We start from the raw sequence: 25686 nt of genomic DNA, 5'->3' as shown, positions 1-25686 counted from the left end.
ATAAATATGATTGAATGAATGAACATATAAATAAATAAATACATACATGGCAGCACCAGGCAATGAAATGTTAAGCTTTTTATGTGCACAGTGTGGCCAGGACTACACTATGTCTCATTCTCACCTGTCCCGCCATCGATCGACCCCTAGCCCACGTCATACCTCTGGCCTGGAATGGCCCCAATCCCTCCACACATCCACCAAACTAGCTCTCTTCCTCCCTTCAAAGCCCTACTGAGAGCTCACCTCTTCCAGGAGGTCTTCCCAGACTGAGCCTCCCCTTTTCCTCTCCTCCTCCTCCCCTCCCCATCGCCCCCTCCCTCTCTCTGCCCTACGCCCTTCCCCTCCCCACAACACTTGTGTATATTTGTACATTTGTATTACTCTATTTATTTTATTAATGATGTGTATATAGCTATAATTGTATTTATTTTGATGGTATTGATACCTGTCTACTTGGGTTTTTTTGTTGTCTGTCTTCTCCTTCTAGACTATGAGCCTGTTATTGGGTAGGGACCATCTCTATATGTAGCTGAGTTGTATTTCCCAAGTGCTTAGTACAGTGCTCTGCACACAGTAAGTGCTCAATAAATACGATTGAATGAATGGATGAATGACTTTTTCAGCTACTCACGCACTCAAAGATGTTTCACCATCAAGGGATGTTTTTGTCAAAGCCGAAGGGCAACTCTATGTGATTTGGGCTTCCCTAACCAAGACACCAGTGATGCCCTTGTTGGAAGACTCAGGAGAAGAGTCAGTATTTGGTAGGCCAAAAGGACCATGGTGTTAGGTATCCTCCCATGGACAGGGTTCCGGCCTCTAGGCCATTGGAAGAGGGTTGCTGAGGTTCAGCCAACCTGGGATGCATGGGTCCCCTTGGCATTGGACATTGAAGGGTAGGGGATGCCGAAAACACCTGTAGCACCTTGGCAGCAGCCTGCCCCTTAGATTGTCAGCCCCCTGAGGGCTAGGGACTGTGTCTAATTCCCACTGGGGTATTCTCTCCCAGAACATAGTATGGTATTTTGTATCCAGTGAGCTCCTAATAAATACTATCACTACCACTACTTTGACTGGTGACCAGAGGGATCCCTCAAAAAAGTATCTGCAGCCCACCGAGTTGTGGATCTGAGCTTATACACTGAGATTAGATCCTAGTCAGTAGTGCAGATTCCATTTCTTACTTTTAGTACTGAATAAGAATGCCAGGAGCTCATGCTTGAATGGTCTTTGAAAGTTGAATGTCATGTGTTGGATGTGGGTGGTTTAATTTTTAACTTGTCTTCCCACTGCCTCCTGATTCAAGCAGAGACTCCTTGCGTTAGAAGAATTTGAGAACCGGGCAGATTGCTTAATGCACGGTCTCTTTTTTAAAACCTTAAAAATTTCCACTTACCTGCTTATCCCATCTATCAGTTGGTGGTATTTATTGGGTGCTTATTGTCTGCAGAATTCTGTACCAAGTGCTTGGGAAAGTACAATACAGTAGATTTGGCAGGCAGGATTCCTGCCCTCAAGGAGCTTGTAGTCCACTGGGGAAGTCAGACAACAAAATCAGTTAAAGATAGGGGAAATGGCAGAATGTAAGTACAGTTACATAAGTGCTGTGGGGCTGGATTGGGGTGAGTATCAAAGTATCCAAATATTTAATTAAGGGTGACATAGGGCTGGCTGGGAGAGAGATTCTAGGTGCTTACGCAGTTCAAACCCAACTGTATAGGGGACACAGAAGTCAAATTGATGGAGAAATTAGAAGTTAGGGAAAGCCTCTCAGAGGAAAGGTGATTTTAATGAGGCTTTGAAGAAGGGGAGACTGGTGGTCTGTCAGATATGAAGGGGAAGGAAGTTCCAAGCTATAGAGAGGACAAGGAGTCGTTGCTGAGACGGGCGAGATCAAGGTTTAGTGAGTAAGTTGGGGTTGGAGGAGCGAAGCGTGAAAATTGGGGTGTAGTGGGAGATTAGCAGGGTTAGGTAGAAAGGGAAAAGCTGATCATCTGCCATAAAGCCGATGGTAAGGAGTTTCTGTTTCATGCGGAGATGGATAACCAACCAGTGGAGGTTTTTGAGGAGTGGGGAGATGTGGACTGACTGATTTTTTTATTTTTTTATTTAAATAATCCAATAACAGAGTTCAGTATGGACAGGAGATGGAAGAGGTAGGTGGCAGGGAGGTCAGCGAGGAGATTGACGCAACTAGTTGAGGCCTGATATAAGCGGTTGTATCAGCAAAGTAGCAGAAAGGTTGGAGAAGAAAGAGAAGATTTTATTGATATTGTGTAAGTAGAACTGACAGGATTAGGTGACATACTGACTGTGTGGGTTGAACGAGAGAGATGAGTCAAGGAAAACGCCAACATTATGGGCTCATGAGGGAGGATAGTGGTATTGTCTACGGTTATGGGAAAGACATGGCGAGGATGTGGTTTGTGTGGAAAGATGAGGAGTTCTTTTTTGGACATGTTAAGTTCGAGGTGTCAGCAGGCCATCCAAGTAAAGATGTCCTGAAGTCAGGAGAAAATACAAGACTGTAGAGAAGGAGAGAGGTCAGGGCTGGAGAAGTAGATTTGGAAATCATTATAGAGATGGTAGTTGATGCCAAGGGACTGAATGAGCTGCCCAAGATGTGGGTGTTGATGGAGAATAGAAGGGAACCCAGAACTGAGACTTGAGAGACTCCCATAGTTAGAGGGTGAGAGGCAGAGGAGGAGCCCACAAAAGACACTGAAGAATGAGTGGCCAGAGAGATAGGAGGAGAACCAGGAGAGGACAGTGTCAATGAAACCAAGGTCAAATAGTATTTCCAGAAGGGGGTGGACCACAGTATCAAAGGCAGCTGAGAGGTCGAGGAGGATTAGGATGGAGTAGAGGCTGCTGGATTTGGCAATAAGAATGTCATTGGTGACCTTAGGGAGTGCAGTTTCTGTTGGGTGAAGGATGTGGAAACCAGACTGGAGGGGGTCAAGGAGAGACCTAGACTGTGAGCCCATTAAGGGCATGGATTATGTCTCTTTATTCCTGTATTGTACTTTCCAAGCGCTTAGTACAGTGTTCTGCACACCGTAAGAGCTCAAGAAATATGAATGAATGAATGAATGAAAGACCTGGAGGAGAGGAAGTGGTGGCAGGAGGGGTAAACAACTCGCTGGAGGAGTTTGGAAAGGAAAGGTTGGAGGGAGATGGGGAGCCCAGGAAGGGTTTTTTTTATAGGATAGGGAATTCGTGGACATGTTCGAAAGCATTGGGGTTGGAGCCGTCGGAGAACAAGCGAATGAGGATGGGAGTCAGGGAGGGAAGGAAGGGGACGAGTGTTTTAATAAGGTGCCATGGTATGGTTAAAAGTACAAGTGGAGGGGGTATGAGCTCTCGAGATACTGTTGGGAAGGATGAGAGAGATGAAAAGTGGTTAGGAGAAAGGTGGGGTTGTAGAGGTGGAGGAGAGATTTTATAGGGTTTATGCCTGATGTTTCAATTCTATCAATGAAATAGATGGAAAGGTCACTGAGGGCAAGAGATGAGGGGATGGGGTTTGAGGAAGGAGTCGAAACTGAAGCAGCTGTCTCAGATAATGGGCATAGGAGTCAATAAGGGTGGAGAAGTATTGTTGCTCGGGGGAGGAGAGGGCGGAGTAATAGGAGGTGAGGATGAATGTGAGATGGCCGTGGTCATCAGGATGTCTGGGTTTTTGCCAGCAGCGTACCATGACTCAATCACAAGAATGGACAAAGAGTACTGTGGAGGTGATCCAGGGCTGCAGGTTTGGGGTATGAGATTGACAGAGGGGCAGAGGAATGCTGTAGTTAAATTCAGAGGAGAGGGTGGGGTTGATGGTGTGGCTTTGTGCGTCAAGGCTAGGTTGATCGGGTACTGAGACCAAGTGGGGAATGGTGGCTTGGAATGATTGGAGGTGCTAAAGAGATGGGGAGTCTTCTATGGGAAACACAACAGGTTTCTCTGTGTGTGGTGGGATGAAGGCTGGTAAGGAGGGTATGGTTGGTGAGATTAGAGATGATACATCTGTGGCTTTAACTTGATTGTACATATCACTTGAGGAAAATTCTGTTCCTGTAATTGGTTTTGTTTCTGAATTTCATCCTGTGGAAGGTGTAGGAGGCAGGGTGGGTCCCATTTTCATTCCTTCATTTCCAAATCTGCTGATATTAATGTTTTTTCCTCTTTCAAGCTGCTTGTATTGCATTCCTCTTGACTTAAAACACATTTCTTTTGATGCCTTGCCTCTTCCTTCTATGCAAATTGCACTCAGGAGCCACTCTGTATTTCCATGGTTTTCATCTCTTCTTATCATCATAGTCCCCTTTGAGTCTGCTTCTGCGGAAATGTCCAGTTTACATGAAATACTTCTGTTAAACAGATTATTAGAAAGAGTGTAGACAGGTGAGTTTGAGAGGTGAATCCCTTAAGCTTCAGAACAGAAAAATTTAAAAGTTTTTTCCAAACCAGCAAAACTCCCCTAAAAATGCTCCAAACACTCTATCTTGATCGGGGGGAAGCCAGCATTGCAATATTAGCGTCTTCTTTTTCAAGTTTCTGAGCTATAGATATTTCCACACTCTTCAGAAACTGTACAGTTCAGTGAGTAGCATAGTAAACGATGCCAACCCAAGCGAGGGGCTGTGCCTGGCAATTTGCTCCACACACCTGGGTTCCAAAAGTAGTATCTTCTGTGGCAAAACTGAACTGGGCAGAGGCTAAGGGAAGGACCCAAGAAGGCAAACTTGTCCATCCAACCTCTCTGCGAATTGAATTGTTCAGGGCTCTCCTTCTGGACATGGATAAGAATAATCCAGAAGTGTATTGATGGCAGTTCTGGAGGACAGAGCACCTCAATCCTTCCTGTCAAGGGAATGTTCCTCCTGCCAGGACAGCCTGAGCAAACACCAGTCTTCCACGAAAACCCCCGAAGAACCCCTCGAATTTGGAAACCTCCAGCTGCCTCAAATACAAGGGCCAGGACCTTTAATGGTGGTGCCTTAGGAGAATATTGTGTGGGACATATGAATTTTGTGTGTACCTCCTCCCAAGTCCCAACTCAAAATTGCGTGGGAAAATCCTGTTTTAGTAGCGTGAAAGGCCTGGGATTTCACCTTGAGTTTGTTCGTTTGTAGTATTTTTTTCTCCAGCAAACACACCCCGTATCTCTGACCCAAAGCAGGCAAGGTTCGTTCTTGTGGAGACAGGTGGTTTTGGCGACTTTCTCAAGAAGAGGTCTCCCTCAGCCTTGCAGACGACTGATAATGTCTCAGGGGGAGAATCAGTAATGCAGTTGCTGTGTTTTTCTCTGTTGTGTGTGTGTGTGTGTGTGTTGTGTGTTTGGGTTTAGCTCAGCCCTCCCTCCTGAGCAGTGGTGTTCAGACAGCCTCTTCAGCTCACAGCTTGTGGAAGACAAACTCTCTGGGCGTGGACAGTGGCAGCAGGCAGCGATCGGCGTCCGATCCGCCCGCGCTCCATCCCCCGCTGCCCCCTCTGCGCGTCACGTCTACGAGTACGTTCCGTTGTTGCTTCTCTTCTCTTGTCAGGGTGAGGCGGCAGGGAAGGGAAGGAGGATTTCTTTCTTTTTTCTTTTTTTTTTTTAATTGAAAAAATAAAATGGGTTCACGTAAGTCTGAAGAGGAAGGTTTTTTTGTTTTTTAATCATCCTGGCTAAAAACAGGGTGCTGCCCTCCCCTCTCTGAGAGTTCATTGATTCAATCGTATTTATTGAGTGCTTACTGTGTGCAGAGCACTGTACTAAGCACTTGACATTCTTTTCTGATTCAGTAGTATTTATTGAGTGCTTATTGTGGGCAGAGCACTGTACTAAGCACTTGGGAGAGTACAGTACAACAATAAACAGACACTTTTCCTGCCCACAGCGAGCTTACAGTTTAGAGTTACAGATATGTACATAAGTGCTGTGGGGCTGGTGGGGGACAGGGGGAAATAAAGGGAGCAAATCAGGGTGACAAGAGGGAGTGGAAGATGAGAAAAGGTGGGGCTTAGTCTGAAGAGGCCTCTTGGAGGAGTTGTACCTTCAGTAAGGTTTTAAAAGGGGGGAGAGTAATTGCCTGTCGGATTTGAGGAGGGAGGACATTCCAGGTCAGAGGCAGGACGTGGGCTGGGGTCAGCGGAGAGACAGGGGAGATCGAGGCACAGTGAGAAGGTTAGCAGTAGAGGAGCGAAGTGTGCGTGCTGGGTTGTGAAAGGAGAGAAGCGAGGTGAGGAAGGAAGGGGCAAGATGATGGAGTACTTTAAAGCCGATGATGAGGAATTTTTGTTTGATGCCAGAAGTGGATGGGCAACTCCTGGAGTTTTTTGAGGAATGGGGTGACATGTCCTGAACATTTTTTTGTAGAAAAATGATCCAAGCAGCAGAGTGAAGTATGGACTGGAGTGGGGAGAGACAGGAGGCTGGGAGGTCAGCAAGGAAGCTGATGCAGTAATCCAGGAGAGATAGGATGAGTGATTGTATTAACATTGTAGCAGTTTAGAGAGGAAAGGATTTTAGTGATGTTGTGAAGGTGGGACTGACAAAATTTAGTGATGGATTGAATATGTAGGTTGAATGTCAGAGAGGAGTCAAGGGTAATGCTAAGCTTACGGGTTTGTGTGACAAGAAGAATGGTGATGCCGTCTACTGTGATGGAAGTCAGGAGGAGGCAGGAATGATAAGGAGTTCTGTTTTGGACATGTTCAGTTTGAGGTGATGGGCGGAAATCCAAGTAGAGGTGTCTTGAAGGCAGGAGGATTTGTGAGACTGGAAAGAGGGAGAGAGATCCAGGCTGCAGATGTAGATTTGTGTATCATTCGCATAGAGGTGGTAGTTGAAGCCATGGGAGCAAATGAGTTCTCTAAAGGAAGGGGTGTAGATGGAGAATAGAAGGGAACCGAGAACTGAATCTTGAGGGACCCCTACAGTTCCCTAACTGGCAGAGGAGGAGCCTGTGAAGGAGACTGAGAATGAATGGCCAGAGAGATGAGAGGAGAACCAGGAGAGGACAGGCAGAGAAGCCGTGGTTGGATAAAGTTTCCAGGAGAAGGAGGTGGTCCACAGTGTTGAAGGCAGCTAAGAAGATGATAAGGATTGGAATGCAGTAGAGGCTATTGAGTTTGGCAGGAAGGAGGTAGGAAGCCCGTTGTGGGCAGGGATTTTCTCTCTTTATTGCTTTATTGTACTTTCCAAGTGCTTAGAACAGTGCTCTGCAAACAGTAAGCACTCAATAAATACGACTGAATGAATGTGATCGCTGATGATCTTTGAGAGGGCGGTTTCTGTGAAGAGAAGGGGACGGAAGCCAGATTGAAGGGGATCAAGGGGAGAGAAATAGTAGGAGGGGGATGGGGCGATAACTGGAGGAAACCCTGGGTCAAGGGAGGGTTTTTTTTAGGAAAGGGAAGATATGGACATGTTTGAAAGCAGTGGGGAAGAAGCAATTGGAGAGTGAACTGTTGAAGATGGCTGTTACGGAGGGAAGAAAGGAGTGGTTGAAAGTTTTGATAAGGTGCGAAGGAATGGGATTGGATGTGCAGGTGGAGAGGATGACTTTTCAGAGGAGACAGGAGATCTCTAGAGATACTGCTGGGAAAGATGGGAGAGTTGAATAGGGGGCTGGAAGGGGGAGGGACTGAAAAGGGGCAGGGGCGATTTTAAGGAACTTACACCTGATGGTGTCAAATTTTCTTAAAGTAGGTGGTGAGGTCACTGGGGGGAAGGGATGGGGCAGGCAGGGGCAAGGAGATGGGGAGGCCTGAGAAAGCAGTGTGGCTCAGTGGGGAAGAGCACGGGCTTTGGAGTCAGAGGTCATGGGTTCAAATCCCGGCTCCTCCAGTTGTCAGCTGTGTGACTTTGGGCAAGTCACTTAACTTCTCTGTGACTTAGTTACCTCATCTGTAAAATGGGGATGAAGACTGTGAGCCCCCTGTGGGAGAACCTGATCACCATGAAACCTCCCCAGCGCTTAGAACTGTGCTTTGCACATAGTCAGTGCTTAATAAATGTCATTGTTATTATTATCATCATCATCATTATTATTATTATTATGAAATGTCTGGAACAACTGACAAGGGTGATGGGCATGGGTGTCAGTAAGGATGGAAAAATAGTTGTGCCAGGCAGAGAAGAGGGCAGAGTTAAAGCATGCAAGGATAAACTTGAAGTGAACAAAGTTGGCCTGATATTTAGATTTCCACCAGCAGCGCTCTGCAGCTCAAGCACAAGAGTGAAAGAGGCAGACTCTGCAGGTGATCCAGGACTGTGTGATAGTGGTACGAGATCGACAAAGGGATAAGGGAGCGAGTGAGTTGAGTTCAGTAGAGAGGTTGGTGTTGAGACAGTCTTTTTGGTCACCAAGAGAGGGTAGTTTGGATATGGAGGCTAAGTGGGGCATGATGAGTTGAGAAAATTGGTTGGGGTCTAGGGATTGGAGGTCTCTCTAGGGGAATAGTACAGATTTATGGGGAGGAGTTGTGTGAGAGATAAGGCAAGTTAGGAAGTTGTGGTCAGAGGGAGGGGTTTCATTGTTGATGAGGGTAGAGGTTGTGGAGTGGTTAAAGACCATGAGATAGATTGTGTACCTAAATTGGTGAGTGGACCACGTGGGATGGAGCAGGAGGTCAGTGGAGTTGAGGAGCGATAGAAGACAGGCAGCAGAAGGGTCATCAGGAACATCTATGTGGATATTGAAGTCCCCGAAGATAATAATAATGATAATAATGGTATTTGTGAAGCACTTACTGTGTGCAAAGCACTGTTCTAAGCGCTGGGGGGGGGGGATACAAGGTGATCAGGTTGTCCCACATGGGGCTCACAGTCTTAATCCCCATTTTACAAATGAGCTAATTGAGGCACAGAGAAGTTAAGTGGCTTGCCCAAGGTGTCACAGCTGACAAGTGGCTGAGCCAGGGTTCGAACCTATGACCTCTGACTCCCAAGCCCGCGCTCTTTCCACTGAGCCATGTGGGCATGGAGAAAGAGAGAAGGAATGTGAGAAAGGGATCAAAATGGTCAACAAAATTGAAGGTGAGACCTGGGGGGCAGTAGTACTAGAATCTGGAGAGGGTGGTAGAGGTGGATGATATGGGCTTCAAAGGAAGGGAAAGAAAGGGATGGGTGAGGTGGAATGGTGCCACAGTGGCTTTGGGGCGCGAGAAGGAAGCCAACACCTCCTCCTTTCCCACTGAGTCTGGGGGAGTGAGAGAAGATGAGACCCCCCCTCTGGAAAAAGCGCAGGGGAGACTGTATTGTCTGAGGAGAGCCAGGTTTCAGTGATGGTGAGGAGGAGGAGTGGCTGAGACAGGAACAGGTCAAGGGTGAAGGGAAGCTTCCCCATGATGGAGCGGGGGTTCCACAGGCCACGCTTGGCAGAAGCTGTGGGGTGAGGGAGAAGCGGGGAGGGTTTGGATGAGAGTGAGTTGATGGGGGCCAGCGCCAGGGGAGGGGGATGAAGGGAGGGGCCCGTGCAAGGGGAGGGGGACGAGGGGTGAAGCTGGGACGGGATTACAGGGATGGCATGGGGAGGAGAGGTGGGGGTGGCTCAAGGGGAGGGGAGGAGTTGGATAGTGGAGGGGGCGGTGGAGGAGAGGTGGGAGGAAAGGACTGGGATGGGCTGACAGAAGCCCTGGAGGGTGGAGATTGATGGATCATGGTGGGTTCGATGAGGTAAAAGACAGGGTGATACCCAGAGGAGATGGTTGGCTTGTCCTTGTGCCACTTGTCATTCACCCTCTTCCCCGGCAGATTCTCCCAGGAACCTCCTTGTTTCTGTGTGGTTAGCTCATGCTTCCTCTTTGGCCGAATAGTGGTTTGGGAAATCAGAGCTGGCGGGGGCAGGGAATGGAGAGGCGGTGTCCCCCACTAGGAAAACTTTCAGATTCTGGGCAATGGCTATCCTCCCTTCTCTTTCATTAGGGTTGGCTTGCAAAACAGAACTGCCATGTGTGGACTTGTTTTCCTAGTTCTTGCCCTTCAGTGGCTGTAGAAGTCAGGAATAGCACAGATGTCTGTTGTGCCGTTCATCTTTGGATCATGATCCCAAGTGTTCCCTGTGCCAAAGGGAACCAATCATGGTATTAAAATCTGTTTAGAAAATTACCCACCTCAACCCTATCCTAACACACAGACCCCACCCTGGAACTGAGTGCCACCCTGGGCCCTCATCCCGTCCCTCTTCTACACCATGGTGGCCATGGGGGATTGAGGATGACCACATCAACCTCCAAGCCCCAGGTGACCAGAGCTGTCTGCTTTGTCCAAGTTGAAGATCCCTGGGGCCTTTTTAAAAATTCTACTTATTGGTTCCTCTCCCCTTTCCTCCCACCTTGTCCCTTCTTCTTCCACTCTTGGGGGAAATTGTTCCTGGTTGTTTTAAAAGAACTCATAAACTTGAATAAATTCCAAACCATTTTTGGTAAACAGTATGCTGGAAAAATTGGTTTGGTGGATGAAGAGGCTCGAGTTGAAGCAGCTTGTCTGACCCCTCAGTGTTTTGCTCAGTCCTCGGTCTCGCCCCACAGAGCTGGGCATTAGTCCGATATTCGGCTTTTAATTTGTTTTTTCATCTAATAATAATTATTATTATGGTATTTGTTAAGTGCTTACTATATGTCAGGCAAGTACTAAGCGCTAGGGCGGATACAAGCAAGTCAGGTTGGACACAGTCCCTGTCCCCCGTGGGGCTCACAGTCTCAATCCCCATTTTACAGATGAGGGAACTGTGGCCCAGAGAAGTAAAGTGACTTACCCAAGGTCACACAGCAGACATACAGCAGACAAGTGGTGGAGCCGGGATCAGAACCCATGACTTTCTGGCTCCCAGGCCCAAGTTCTTTCCAGTACACCATCATCTCTCTCTCCTCCCTCTTCCTTAACAGCTCCCTCCAACCCCACCCACCTCCACAACCTGCACCCAATTTCCTGCTTTGCAGGCTTAGCTGAAAACTTGTCTCACCTCCCTGAGAAGGTCATCCGACCCTAATGGCAAACCCCATGCATAATATACAAAGCCTGTGAGTATGTGAGGTCCGTTCTAAGTTTATTGCTTTACCATCAAGCCAGGATCCTGGCATACTGACTGAGATTGCAGATCGGGGTGTTGCAAAAGAAAAAGTCTGGCTTCAGTATTTGTCACTAGTGGAAACTCTAGGCTTGCTTTTTCTTGGTAGGGTAGGGGAACTGTTTTATCTTCTCAATAGGATTTTCTAAAAATAGCATTACAGTGGTACATTTTCTGCCTAGGACCTATTGATATCAAAAGGGAAGAACTGTGAAACCAGAGGAACTTCATGTGCAGTAAAATGTCATTCTAATCCACCATTCTTCCACCTTTTTTTGTTTGTTGAATAGATACTCTGACGCCAGGGCCACCACCTCCTGTAGCCAAAACAGCCAGTGTGATGGAAGCATTAAGCCAGCAATCCAAGCCAGTCCAGCCAGCTGCGCCTCAACCCAAAGCCACCCCACCACCTCTACCCCCACAGCCTCCTAGTCGAATCGCACAGAAAAAACCTACTCCTGGGTAATTGGTGTCTCTCTCTCTCCATGTGTGTTTGGTAGCCTGTGAAAAATTTGTCATTCCTTCGGGGACTGTCAGTAGTGAGCTTTGCTTACGTGCCAACTGAAAGGTCAGCCTTTTCAGGGAAACATTTTTCAGCGTAGGTATGACGTCTTTGGGAACCTCTTTGAGGCAAATGATGAATGGCGTCATTTAACCAGGGCGTGAAGCTGTCCCAACAGTTTTCAAGTAGAAAATCTCTCATAGGAGTTTTGAATGTAGAAAAACCTAAAACCCTATCAGTTTATCAATGACATTTATTGAATATTTAATCTTATGATTTCAGGATTAAGGTAGACTGTATATACGAGTACAGAAGTCAGGGCACCCAGAGTCAGGATTGGTTAGGGGACCTGGACTGTATTTTATTTTTTTGACTTGCATTGCACCCAGTGGATGCTCAGTAAATGTTGTTACTACTACTCCTTCCCCTGTGTTCCTGGACAAACTGCTCTCTTGATTATCTCTTTACCCATGTGGAAAGTGGGCATAATCAAACTTCACAGTCCTGTCTCCCAGCTTGTAGGGAGGAATGGCAGAATGCTGGCAAAGGGCTTTGAGTGGATGTGTAACTGTTAATGATCTGACTAGAATTTCCCTGGGCAAGCTGTATGCCTGCATTGCAGTGCCCCATTTCATCAGGTGACCATTTAACTGGTTGGTCAGTAATAAAAAATGTTAGATATTTTATAAGCCTCTTGTATAGAACACAGCACAGTTTTCTCTGGGCTGTGTTTAGCTGCTTAAGGAACAACCAGATCTTTAGGCTCACCTCTTTGTCTTGTGAGCTTTGTAAATGAAAAGCAACGGCGTAATGCATTTCATTGCAGTCGAGCTGCATTACCTCCATTTTGGCGAGAGCTCGAACTGTCCTAGAAGGCATCCTCCAGTCACCTAAACCCAGCTGAGTGGTTAAGATGGGGATTGGAGTGAGTTCCGAGGGAGGGGAACTGGATTTTGCTGGACAGAGTGAAGGGCACGTGCCATCTTCAGGGCTGGTGAGAGCATTGCTCTGCCAATTGCTCTGGCCGAACCATTGGCCAGAAACTCCACTTCACGTGTATCAATTGGGACTATGGGAGTGGACTTATGCAGTGCATGGGGCAGGTGCAAGGTCGCACTCAGGGAACATTAATCAGGTGACAATCTACAGAAATATAACTCCTCTGGCAACGTCTCCGGAGAGAGAGAGTGAGAGAGACTCTGTGTGTGTGTGTGTGTGTGTGTGTGTGTGTGTGTGTGTGTGTGTGTGTGTTTTGGGAGGAACATAAGTAGTGCAACAATTAATTCAGCTAAGTGTATCAACCCAAGATAATGTTTCCCCTATTTTGTCTATTATCTCCCACTAGGCTGTAGGCTCTTTGTGAGGAGGGAACATGTCTACCAATTCTTTTATGTTGTACTCTCCCAGGTGCCTAGTAATGTGCACTGCACACAGTAAGGGCTCAATAAATATCATTGATTTGGGGGGTTATTATTTTAGACTCTCCCCCTTTTAGACTGTGAGCCCACTGTTGGGTAGGGACTGTCTCCATATGTTGCCAACTTGTACTTCCCAAGCGCTTAGGCCTTCCCAGACTGAGCCCTTTCCCTCCTCTCCCCCTCGTCCCCCTCTCCATCCCCCCATCTGACCTCCTTCCCTTCCCCACAGCACCTGTATATATGTATATATGGTTGTACATATTTATTACTCTATTTATTTATTTATTTATTTATTTTACTTGTACATTTCTATCCTATTTATTTTATTTTGTTGGTATGTTTGGTTCTGTTCTCTGTCTCCCCCTTTTAGACTGTGAGCCCACTGTTGGGTAGGGACTGTCTCTATGTGTTGCCAATTTGTACTTCCCAAGCGCTTAGTACAGTGCTCTGCACATAGTAAGTGCTCAATAAATACGATTGATTGATTGATTAGTACAGTGCTCTGCACACAGTAAGCACTCAATAAATACGATTGATGATGATGATGATTATTATTATTTTTAATGGTATTTGCTAAGAACTTACTATGTGCCAGGCATTGTTCTAAGTGCTGGGGTAGATACAAGATAATCAGGTTGGACACAGTCCCTGTCCCTCATGGGGCTCACAATCTTAATCCCCATTTTACAAATGTACGGTTGCATTTGGGATCTTTTAGCTAATCTAGCTGTGGGGAGACCTATAAGCAGTAATTAGGAGGACTTTCTCAAGCTAGTTTTCTTCTGGGAGGGGTGTGAAGGGGTGATTTGAAGTTGGATTGAAACTTGGATTTAAGTTTTGCTGAACTCTGAAAAATTTGCTTCAGCTTTTCTGTGCCAACTCAACTTAATAATAACAGACAATAATGATCAATCAGTGATATTTATTGAGCACTTACTGTGTGCAGAGCACTGTACTAAGCACCGAAGCAGCGTGGCGTAGTGGCTAGAGCATGAGCCTGGCAGTCAGAAGGTCGTCGGTTCTAATCCTGGCCCTGCCACTTGTCTGCTGTGGGCAGGTCCCTTCACTTCTCTGGGCCTCAGTTACCTCATCTGTAAAGTGGGGATTGAGACTGTGAGCCCACGTGGGACAGGGACTGTGTCCAACCCAATTTGCTTGTGTTCACCCCAGTGCTTAGTACACTGCCTGGCACACAATAAGTGCTTAATAAATACCACAATTATTAAGCATTTGGGAAAGTACGATATGGTTGAATTAGTACACAGGATCCCTGCCCATAAAAAATTTACAGCCTAGTCGGGAAGGCAGAGTATGAGGATAGATACCAAAGTGCTGTGGGATGGGGAGTGGGGTGATTATCAAAGTGCTTACGGGGATCAGACCCATGATCATAGGTGACATAGTAGGGAAGGCAAATAGTGGGGGGAATGAAGGGTTAGTCGGGCAAAGCTCACAGTCGTAATCCCCATTTTACAGGTGAGGTAACTGAGGCACAGAAGTGAAGTGACTTGCCCAAGGTCACACAGCAGACAGTGGCAGAGCAAGCCACTTCACTTCTCTGTACCTCGGTTACCTCATCTGTAAAATGGGGATTAAGATTGTGAGCCCCATGTGGAACAGGGACTGTGTCCAACCTGGTTATCTTGTATCTACTCCAGTGCCTAGAACAATGCCTGGCACACAGTAAGTGCTTAATAAATACCATTAAAAGTAATAATAGTAATATTTGTTAAGTGCTTACTGTGTGCCAAACACTGAGCGGTAGATACACTACAGTGAGATCAGGCACAGTCCTGTCTCACATGGGGTTCGCAGTCTAAGGGGGAGAGAGAACGGATGAGGAAACTGAAGTACAGAAAATGATGTGATTTGTCCAAGGTCATGAAGCAGGCAAGTGGTGTAGCCAGAATTAGAACCTAGTCTTCCTACCTCCCAGTCCTGTGGTCTTCCCTGTCAGTAGTTGAATCTTGCTTACAAATAAATAAATTTGTTTTTCCTTTCAACAGGGTTGAAAAGTCATCCCCTTTGATTAACAAGGGCCAACCCAGGGGAACCGGTAAGTGCCAAACTTTTGGTCTTTGTTTCTGGTCGAGGTGACCTCATATGATGAAAGGGTTAAGTGAGTGTTTAGGGAAATTGGCTGTATCCTGAGGGAACTATTTACTTGAGTAGAGGTATGCATGGCCTTTGGGTGAGAGCTTCCTCATGATACTGTTCCTCTCTTGTCTCCTGGCTTTTTGATGAACTACTTTCTGAGTAATTTTGTGTACCGACTTTGGCCCTGGAAAATTAGTGGATGTCCAGATGATTAGGGATTGTATCAAGTTTCTATCAGTTCCGGTCTGAGTGGTGTGCTTTGGCAGTTTTGTGTCTGCTCCTGCTACAGTGTGACTTTTTCCTGGACCTGCTGGTAATTTGCATTTAAAAGAATCTGGTGCTAATTCTGCTTTCCCCTTCCAAAGCGAAGCATGAGATACATTGCTACTAAGGATTTTACTATTCCATATGCTGCAGTTTGAATCCCATTTTTGGCTTTTTACATTAGGAGAAGTCTCCTCTGGGCCAGAAACTTCATCAAACACACCTGCCCCCATGCAGCCTCCAGCCCCGATGCCGAGGAAGTCGCAGATAGTAAGTTGTTCAATCTCTATACTTTAAGGATCATTCTTGGCTGGGGTGGTCCCCACATTAAGAAAAATACAAGAGGCCCACACGAAGACTGGAGCATGTGGAGATCTTAGATAGGATGAGTTCCTTCCCTCTTCCTTCTTGGTGAGCCAAGCAAATTCTGAGTCCCGGGACTACTTGGGACACAAAATGCTCTGAACTTGCACTGAAGGCCCTGCTTTAGGAAGCAGCTCATAACTGGTGATGCTTGCATTTTTGATCGTATCCGTTAAGCTTTTACGATGTGCCAGGCACTATACCAAGCTGGGGTAGATACCAGATAAGCGGGCTGGACACAGCCCCGTCCCACCTAGGCCTCACAGATGAGGAAACTGAGGCACTGAGAAGTTAAGTGACTTGTCCAAGGTCACCCAGCTGACAAATGGCAGAGCCGAGATTAGAACCCAGGTACTCTGACTCTCAGGCCCTTACTCTTTCCACTAGGCCACGCTGATGATTCCTGAAACAGTCAGAGTCCAAGGACCTCACTCTTCAAAATCTGTTATATTTCAGGGATAGGTTCCAGGCCAGATTCCAGAGCATTTGGCACCCTCCTCAGCCTTCAGTAACTACTCTGGAAACATTTAATCAGAAGGGAAAGAGTGTATTACTAGACTTAGTAGACATGATCTGGGCCCCCAAGGAATTTACAGTCTAGTGTGGTGAAACAGATAGGGTTAGGGGAAATGGCAGAGTATAGGGCTAAGTACATAAATCCTGTGGGGCCGGGAGTGGGGTGAGTATTAAAGTGTTTAAGGGGTACAGACCCGTGAGCATAGGTGATGCTGTGAAGGGTGAATCAGTATCACTCTGTTATTGACTGAGCTTCTCTTGTTACAGAGAAACCTAGTGGAAAGAGCAAGAGCCTAGGAGTCTTTTAGACTGTGAGCCCACTGTTGGGTAGGGACTGTCTCTATATGTTGCGAATTTGTACTTCACAAGCGCTTAGTACAGTGCTCTGCACATAGTAAGCGCTCAATAAATACGATTGATGATGAGTCAGAGGACCTGTGTTCTAATCCCAGCTCCACCACTTGTCTGCTCTGTGAACTTGGACAAGTCACTTAACTTCTCTGTGTCTCAGTTGCCTCATTTCCAAAACTGGGGCTCCATACCTGTTCCTCCTCTTACTGTGACTGTGAGCCTCGTAGGGGACCCGATTATCTTGTATCTACCTCAGTCCGTAGTAGAGTGCTTGGCACATAGTAAGTGCTTACCAAATACAATTATTATGATCATTATTATTATCATATTGTGCCCTCCCAAGTGTTCAGTACAGTTTTCTGCATAAAGTAAGCCCTCAATAAATATGATTGATTGATTGATAATATGGAGACTCTATGCTTTTAGGGAATAACAATAATAATAATAATTATGGTATTTCTTTAAGCACTTAGTATGTGCCAGGCACTGTACTAAGCGCTGGGGTGGATACAAGCAAATCCGGTTGGACACAGTCCCTGTTCCATGTGGGGCTCAGAGTCTCAATCCCCATTTTACAGATGAGGTAACTGAGGCACAGAGAAGTGAAGTGACTTTCCAAGGTCACACAGCAGACGCGTGATGGAGTCGGAATTAGAACACATGACCTTCTGACTCCCAGGCCAGTGTTCTGTCCACTGTGCCATGCTGCTTCTCAAGAGTAGGAAGTGTGATGTTGGCTTACTCCAAAATTATGTCCCTGAAGGGTATGTAAAGAGTGGTCATGGGCTGACTGACTGATGTTTCTGAAACTGTGCAGGGGCGAAGTGAGCATTTTTTTATAGATTGCTAGTTCCTTGAAGACAAGGATTGTGTCTATTATTGCTCTCCCAGTCACTGAGTACAGTGCATTGTACATGGTAAATTGTGAGCTCCTTGAGGGCAGGGGTCATGTCTTCTGACTGTACTCTCCCAAGTGCGTAGTTCAGTGATGTGCCCACAGTGGGTACCCAATAGGTGTCATTGATTGATTTTGGAGTTTGGAGTTTCTGTCTTCCGTACGTCGGTATGGATGGATGGATGGATAGAAACCTTGCAGTCAATAAAAATTGTAATTGATCACAAATACACAGAGAACATTAGAGCTGAAGGAAGAGGTGTCACTTTCCCTTTGTGGACAAAGTGGTCACGAATCAGCACTGGGATTAAAAATATTTCTGATTTCGTGGAAAAGAAACAAGGACACCAAGGTGGTATTCTTGGGGAGTTCTATTCCACCTACTGGTCATTTGGACATTGAGGTCCTGGGGAAAAGAAAGCCCCAAACACAAAAAGCATCAGTCATGAGGTTAAAGGCCTTCTGGATCTTCCTGTCCCAATTGTGTTTCATTTTTTGTGGGGTTTTTTTTTTTACATTTCAGTCAAAAATTAAACCCAAAAGGGTAAAAGCCCTGTACAACTGTGTAGCGGATAACCCAGATGAGTTAACGTTCTCAGAAGGGGATATTATCATCGTGGATGGGGAGGAGGACCACGAGTGGTGGGTGAGTATTCAGGTTTAGCTATTAATCAGACCTATGTTAATGTGGAAATCCTAGAAACGCTTTCTGATCAAGCAGTGATATTTATTAAGCTCTTGCTCTGCAGAGCACTGTACTAAGCACTTGAGAAATATACTACAGTGTTCACTAGTTCAGGGTAGTTCAAGGTATTTGGTCAGATGGAGCACTTTCCTTTCTTCTCTTTCCACCACCGTGCCAACTCCCTCTGCTAGTCATACCTCTTCAAACCCTTTAATGGGTTTAATTACTTGATTAACCACCAACTTGTGCCTCATCCCCCACATTGGACAGGGCTCATCTGGAGAAAAAACATTCAGAGCTTAGCAGCCACTTCCTCCTTGAAGCATAGAGGCCAAATGACTCTCCTCCAAGTCTGTTCACTTCAAGTGAGCGAAAGCACTTCTTCAGTCCACATGTGAGCTTTCAGTTTTCGTAGGCTTTTTCTGTGTCTCACAAACCAGTAACATTGACACTCTGTTCGATTCGTCTCTTTCTTTCAACCCACGTATTCAATCTGTCACCAAGTCTTATTGGTTCTACCTTCATGACACGCTAAAATCCATCCTTTCCTCTCTATCCAAACTGCTATTATGCTGATCCAAGAACGTAGCATTTCCCACCTTGACTGCTGCATCAGATTCCTCACTGACCTTCCTGCCACCTGTCTCTCCCCACTCCAATCCGTACTTCACTCAGCCGCCTGAATCATTTTTCTTAAAAAACATTCACTCTCTATCACCCCGCTCCTCGATAACCTCCAATAGTTGCCCGCCCACCTCTGTAATGAACAGAAGCTCCTTACCATCAGCTTAAGGCATTCCGTCAGCTCTCATCCTCCTAAAACCCAGCCCACTCATGTCATTCCTTTAACACCAGTCTTCTCACTGTACTTGAGTCCCATCTATCTCACCACCAACCCCTTGCCAAGGGACAGGGACTAGGCACTTAATAAATACTATAACCACTACTCCCTCTGGCCTCAGCAGTCAATTGACCAATAGTATTTAGTGAGCATTTACTGTGTACTGAGCACTGCACTAAGCGCTTGGGAGAATATAACAGAAGTGATAAACACATTCCCTGCCCACAGGGATCTAACCTCTAACCCCCTAGATCTCCCTCCCACTTCAAAGCCGACAGGTGATCACTCTCCCACCTTCAAAGCCATTCTAAAATCTCATCTCCTGCAAGCGGCCTTCCCCGACTAAGCCCTCATGTCCCTTATTCGCCCTCCCTTCTCTGTCACCCACACACTTCTCGATGTGCCCCTTATCCTCAGCCCCACAGTGCTAACGTACATAATCTTATGCTCTGACATCTACCCAATCTGTAATTAATTTTAATGAGTTTCTCCCCCTCTAGATGCAAGCTCCTCGTGGGCAGTGAGCATGTTTACCAATTCTTTTGGTATTGTCCTCTCCTAAGCACTTAATACAGTGTTCTGCAAACAGTCTGTGTTCAGTAAATGTCATTGATTGATTCCTCTATTAGTCAAAGACTTGTGTCGTGTTGGCAGGCGTGTTTAAAGGGTTAAATATAGAAGTAACATTTTATGGGTGTGGATTTTTCATGTTTAAAAATACAATTTGTGAATAATCATCAGGTTTTGTTTTACAAAGTCAGGCAAAATATTGTTATGTTTCAAAGATATAAGAAATGTTTGTATTTAATGGCTTTTATCTTTTGGTTTATACCCTGTGTCCAACTTTTCATTTTGAGTGTGGTGGTGGAAAGAGGCTAAAGATTTGGGAAGTGCAAGCTGGCTTCCAGAGGGTGACCGGGTCCTTGAGATCTGGTTCATGTCTTTAACCAGCTTGGGCACTCTCAAATTTGGTAGGGATTGTCTCCTGGGATAAACCAGGGATGAATTTCAGTTTGTTCGCAAAGACCACCTAGATCCTGAGCCCCTTGTGGGCCATGGACCATTTCTCATTCTCCCCCCGTGTATTTTTTCCGGAGATTTGGTTCAGTGCTTTGCTCACGGGTGCTTAATAGACAGTAACTATTACTACTACTACTACTGCTACTAGTACTTCAGGGCAGAGGACCTGTGGGAAGACAAGACGAGTCGAAGAGAGTGCCAATGTTACTTGTTTGTGAGACACAGAAAAAGACTATGAAAACTGAAAGCTCAAATGTGAACTGAAGAAGTGCTTTCGCTCACTTGAGGTTAACAAACTTGGAGGAGAGTCATTTGGCCTCTGTGCTTCAAGGAAGAAGTGGATGAGTGAGACTGGCTGTGCGAACCAAAAGCTGAGGGCGTGGGGAAAAGGGAAAGGCTGTGTCATGTACCTGGAAGCCCACCAGGTCACTGGTCCTTATCACCTCAATGGAGTGAGCTCCCATCCTCCACAATATTTTTCCGTTTTGTGGGCCAAGTGCGTGGTAGGGATTGTCTTCTGGGATAAACCGGGGATGAACTTCAGCCTGTTCGCAAAGACCACCTAGATCCCACTGTGAGCCCACTGTTGGGTAGGGACTGTCTCTATATGTTGCCAATTTGTACTTCCCAAGCGCTTAGTACAGTGCTCTGCACATAGTAAGCGCTCAATAAATACAATTGATGATGATGATGATCCCGAGCCCCCTGTGGGCCATGGACCATTTCTCATTCTCCTCCGTGAATGTTTTCCAGAGGTTTGGTTCAGTGCTTTGCTCACAGGTGCTTAATAGATAGTAACTATTACTATTACTACTACTACTACTTCAGGACGGAGGACCTGTGGGAAGGAACTGATGTCAGGGCTAGTTGTTTGTGCAGCGTCACGGGCTCTCATGCCTTCCCGATGTGTTCATACTGGGGCTCAGGATGCGTGGAACAAGTAAGCGGACAGGATGCTTGCAGCTCACGGCCGAGTGCATGCAAAGATTTTATGGATAAAACCCATTTCTGACCTAAATGACCATAGCACAGGCTACAGTATGGATGCTCTGTCATAGTCCCTCAGCCAGCCAGCGTTGAAGTGACGCTCACCACAAAACACCTCTGCTGGTTGGGACTTGTGAGGAGAATGAGTGACAGCCACTGACACTGGAAAGCCGCAAGCAAAGAGGGCAGAAGAAGCGTTTTAAGGACCCTGTAAAACAAAGCCTCAGGCAGTGCTGCATCCCAGCTGAGAACGGGGAGGCAGTTGCCGACGACCGACCTGCATGGCACACTGGCCTCAAAATAGGAGTGGCTCTTTTTGAGCGAAAGCTCCATTAGGAATGAGAGACAAGGAGACAAAATAGAAAAAAAGGAGTGGCAAATAATAAGCGTGACAATACGAGACAACCTTTTTGTGTGCACTATGTGGCCGGGAGTCTGGATCTCACGTTGGCCTTACATACATATGTCTGTCTATGCATACAGACAGATGCATAGAAACACCAACAGGTGAATTGCACTGTCAGTGGCAACTTCTTCAAACTAAAGGAGAAGCATATATCCACACACATTGGAGATCCAAAACATTGGATATATTTCTATCCATATATATATGGATATATATGGTTATATGGATAAGTAGAAATAGATATAGCTGCAGATATATATATATAAACACACACACGTGGAGTGACAGATACATATCTACACTAAACCTAGGAAAGGTTTAGAGAATGACAGTGGTTAGAGGAATGGAACAGTTTCCGTGAGGATAAGTTGAAAAGAAAAGGTCAAAGGTGAGGGAAGAAATGTTTGAAGATTAAAGTTTCAAAATCCCCAAAGATAAGACATCTGTAGCATTATTTGTTCAATGCGTCCCACAACACCAGGAAGAGGGGGCATCCATCAATCAAACAATCAGTGGTATTTATTTACCATACTAAGCGCTTGGGGGAGTACAGTACAGCAGGGTTAGCAGACATGTTCCCTGCCCATTTGGCAGCATAAAGGAGGTAGGTTCAAAATAAACCTATCAAAAACTATCTCGACCTTCTTCTGGACAGGGAATGTATTTACCAACTCTGTTGTATTTTACTCTTCCAAGTGCTTAATGCAGTACTCTGCACACAGTAAGTACTCAGTAAATACAGTTGATTGATTGGTTTCTCACTTAGCAGGTGGTAAGCATTTGGTAAGTAGACCAGTTGCTTGGGCAAAAGATTCGTGAAAGCTTATTAGAGGGAAAACTTCGAATGTTAGAAGGCAAAACCGTAACCTCTGGGGATTATTATTATTATGGCATTTGTTAAGCGCTTACTATGTGCAAAGCACTGTTCTAAGCGCTGGGGAGGATACAAGGTTATCAGATTGTCCCACGTGGGGCTCACAGTCTTAATCCCCATTTTACAGATGAGGTAACTGAGGCCCAGAAAAGTTAAGTGACTTGCTCAAAGTCACACAGCTAACAAGTGGTGGAGGCGGGATTTGAACCCACGACCTCTGACTCCTCAACTATCACTGTTCCTCCAATTACCCTTTATCGCCACTTTCATGCAGAGTTTGAGGTGGAGTGGGTCCCTATTCTGATCAGGTCCAGCAGTGTTTAAAATCTCCTTTCTTCCTGGTTCCCTAGGGAGGTGATGAAATTGATTTTCTCCAACTTGGGAAGGACAGGTCACCTTCACTTCACTTGCTATCAGTTTTGCTGCTGCTTATGATAATTTTGTACAGCTTCTTACGCCTAATTTTTGAAGTTAAAATTGTACAATTGCATTTATTTCAGATTGGCCATATTGATGGGGATCCTAGCCACAAAGGAGCTTTTCCTGTATCATTTGTGCACTTTATTGCTGACTAAACTGCTACTGAACAAGAATACAGAAATTTCTCATTTCCACCTATTTGTAGATGTCAATATTTCACCACCGGTACCAAAATTTCTGCCAGAAAATTATTTTTTGAGTTGTATTGTACTGTAGTGGACTTATTATCACTGTTCTGTTTTCCCAATGTGGAGAGAACTATTTTTACATGAATAAGTAGGGTTTTTTTTTTAACTTGTCTTCCTCATGAAACAATGATTTACTTGTTTTTAAGGTGAACCGAAGAATATTTTAGAAACGTATTTAAGATGGCTAACCGGAAAGTTAAATCTGTTGAATTTAACAGGTACACACTTAAATGATTAAAAATAAAATTCCTCTGTTACTGACTTCAAAAGATTGAGTTCAGAGTTGTTTTTCTCCTGCAAGCCTTAGTACATGTGATGTTAATTATTTTAGGGAAATCAATGATAACATTATCAATTGCCGGAGAACCTAAAACCATAAACCAAAGTCTTTTCTGATGAAATGCCTTGAGTCCACCTTATTGAAGTATATTCCTTTTTAATCCATTTTAGATGTTTGACAACTTCGACATCTCTACATTAGCTGTTGTACCTTCTGATTTTTTTTATGGTGGAGATACTCTCTGTATCATGTGCTGCATGTGTGTGTAACCTGTTCTGAAAATTCTGTGTACTGCTATTCTTAACAATCCTAATGAACAAGACTACTCTCTAAAACTAATGGCCATATAGTCAGTCAGTTTAATTCTAGGCTATAAAAACTGCATTTCCTGAATTTGGTTAAAAACTAAGGATGATGGATTTGCAGAATAGTTCTTCAGCCCAACTCTACATTTTAGATGGATTTTTGCACCTTGAATTCCTTAAATTACAAAGAAATACTTTTAACACAAATAGACTGTCGTGGTGGACCATATATTGATCTGTAGTCAGCGGGCATTTATCGACAAAAACACTAGTTCATCTTAACTGCTGTTTTCACAGTATAGCACTGCTTTTTCCAAACACACTGAAAGTTAGCTTGCTAACTCAGGTGTGTGATTGTGTATTTATATAATATACCAATATAAATGGTAGTTACACTGGGTTTTTTTTAAATCTCAAAGCGTTCATTTGAACATTAATGTGAGTTCAGAGGTCCCCATTACAAAATACTTCCAAACATGGGTCTAAAGTTTCTGTTAACTCTTTTTTTTTTGGTGTATTTAACCACTCCTTAAAATATGGTACAGGAAAAATTAGTACTTAAGAAAATCATAATATTTTGTGTCACCTGAGTTATAACATTTATTTCCAATCTACCCATCACATGATTGTGGTTCATGTGATCACCTAAAAATAAGAATTATAGAGTTTTTTAAAAAAATGTGCACACTCTGGCCACTTAGGATGAAGAAGATATTAAATTACACTCTGGCATAAAATATGGCATTAATGCTGGAAAATAACTTTTTTTTTAATACTTAAAATGGTACATTTGATTGAGGCAGCTTGTCTTCACAAGGTGAGAAGATTGAGTGCAGCTTTCTCTGTATTATTATCCCCAAAACTCATGCTATAGTATAAATGGAAAAAAAACTGGCATTTTTTAGGATGTTATGCGTTTTGAGATCTTGCCTTCCAAGGATCCCTGTATTAATGTGCTTAATCTGCAATACTAGAATTTCTGCTAGCGTTACAACTGTTTACTGATAATATCCAGTTTTTTCTTGCAGATACCTTAATTCCCCCATAGATACAAAAAAGTAAACTGATGAATTTTGCAGTTCTTTCCTTACATTAAACACAATCTTCTCGCACTTGTAGAGAAGCAGCATGACCTAAGTGGAGAGAACATGGGCTTGGAAGTCAGCGCACTGGGGTTTTAATCCCAGCTCAGCCACTTGTGTGCTGTGTGACCTTGGGCATGTCATTTAACTGCCCTGTGCTCAGTTACCTCATCTGTAAAATGGGGATTCAATCCTCTTCCTTTCAATTCAGACTGTGAGCCCCATGTGGTACAGGGACTGTGTCCAACCAGACTATCTTGTATCTACACCAGCGCTTAGGACAGTGCCTAGCAAATAGTACTAGTGCTTAACAAATACCGTTTTAAAAAAAATTAACTTTCAATCAGGCTTTTGATGATTAACTGGTGTGTGCAACCTCAGAGGCTCTAAAGCAAATTCCCATCAACAGTTGAATTTTTTCCCGGGTTTTGACAAATATGTCATGTTCCTTGGTATAGATATATCCAGGAAATGAATTTTTTGTTTTTCAAGCTACAATTCGGTGGTGCTGCTGTTCAGGTAATTTATCTATTGCCAGTGAAAGAAATTACATGAGTAAATCTTTCCCTACTCTATAATTGTTCCCTTTTGTAAAAGGCAAAAAGCGAACACCTCTGCAAAGAGAAATCTGAATGTAGGTAATTATTTATAGAGTTTACCTACATGAATTTCAGCTACCAAATTTTGGCATTCACTTGCCATTTTTCATCAGAGCTGACATGATTCAGTAATTCCTATCCAGACTATTGGGTTCCTGTGTTAACTGTTTCAGAAGGAGTGGGTGGCAGTTAAATTGCAGCTTAGAGTGCTACTCGAGATGTATAATATTCAGTTCATTCATTTAATTATTTTGATGTAGTTGCAGAGCAACTGTATATATTGTATAACCCAAATCAAGTCTTATTTTCATTGTTCTGAATGCAGTGATTTATAATTAAGAGCATGTTTAAATACATTTACTCTTGTTAACCAATTGGTTGACTGGAAAAATAAAATACTTTTAAACTGATTTTTTTCTTCACTGGTTATCTCTTTATGAAATATTAGATAAGACCACTTCTGACTAGCCTTTAGAGAATACTAT

General features: G+C 44.6%; 1 protein-coding gene across 7 annotated transcripts in view; it reads left to right on the top strand.

The window, feature by feature from the left end:
- Window positions 1–24708, top strand: part of ASAP2 (ArfGAP with SH3 domain, ankyrin repeat and PH domain 2) — a 176167-nt gene extending 151459 nt beyond the window's left edge. For 4 of the 7 annotated variants that reach the window (XM_038772085.1, XM_038772083.1, XM_038772082.1 and 1 more), the window contains 6 exons: window positions 5342–5503; window positions 11339–11510; window positions 14975–15024; window positions 15514–15599; window positions 17978–18100; window positions 22768–24708. In XM_038772085.1, coding sequence (XP_038628013.1) covers window positions 5342–5503; window positions 11339–11510; window positions 14975–15024; window positions 15514–15599; window positions 17978–18100; window positions 22768–22842 — 668 coding nt within the window. In that variant the 3' untranslated portion in view covers window positions 22843–24708. The remainder of the gene's footprint in view (window positions 1–5341; window positions 5504–11338; window positions 11511–14974; window positions 15025–15513; window positions 15600–17977; window positions 18101–22767) is intronic. The other 3 variants (XM_038772088.1, XM_038772087.1, XM_038772086.1) reach the window with 1 other exon arrangement.
- Window positions 24709–25686: the final 978 nt, after the last annotated feature.

The sequence above is a fragment of the Tachyglossus aculeatus genome, chromosome X1 (genome assembly GCF_015852505.1).
Source record: "Tachyglossus aculeatus isolate mTacAcu1 chromosome X1, mTacAcu1.pri, whole genome shotgun sequence".
NCBI classification, from domain to species: domain Eukaryota; kingdom Metazoa; phylum Chordata; class Mammalia; order Monotremata; family Tachyglossidae; genus Tachyglossus; species Tachyglossus aculeatus.
This window is presented reverse-complemented; position numbering and strand designations above follow the sequence as displayed.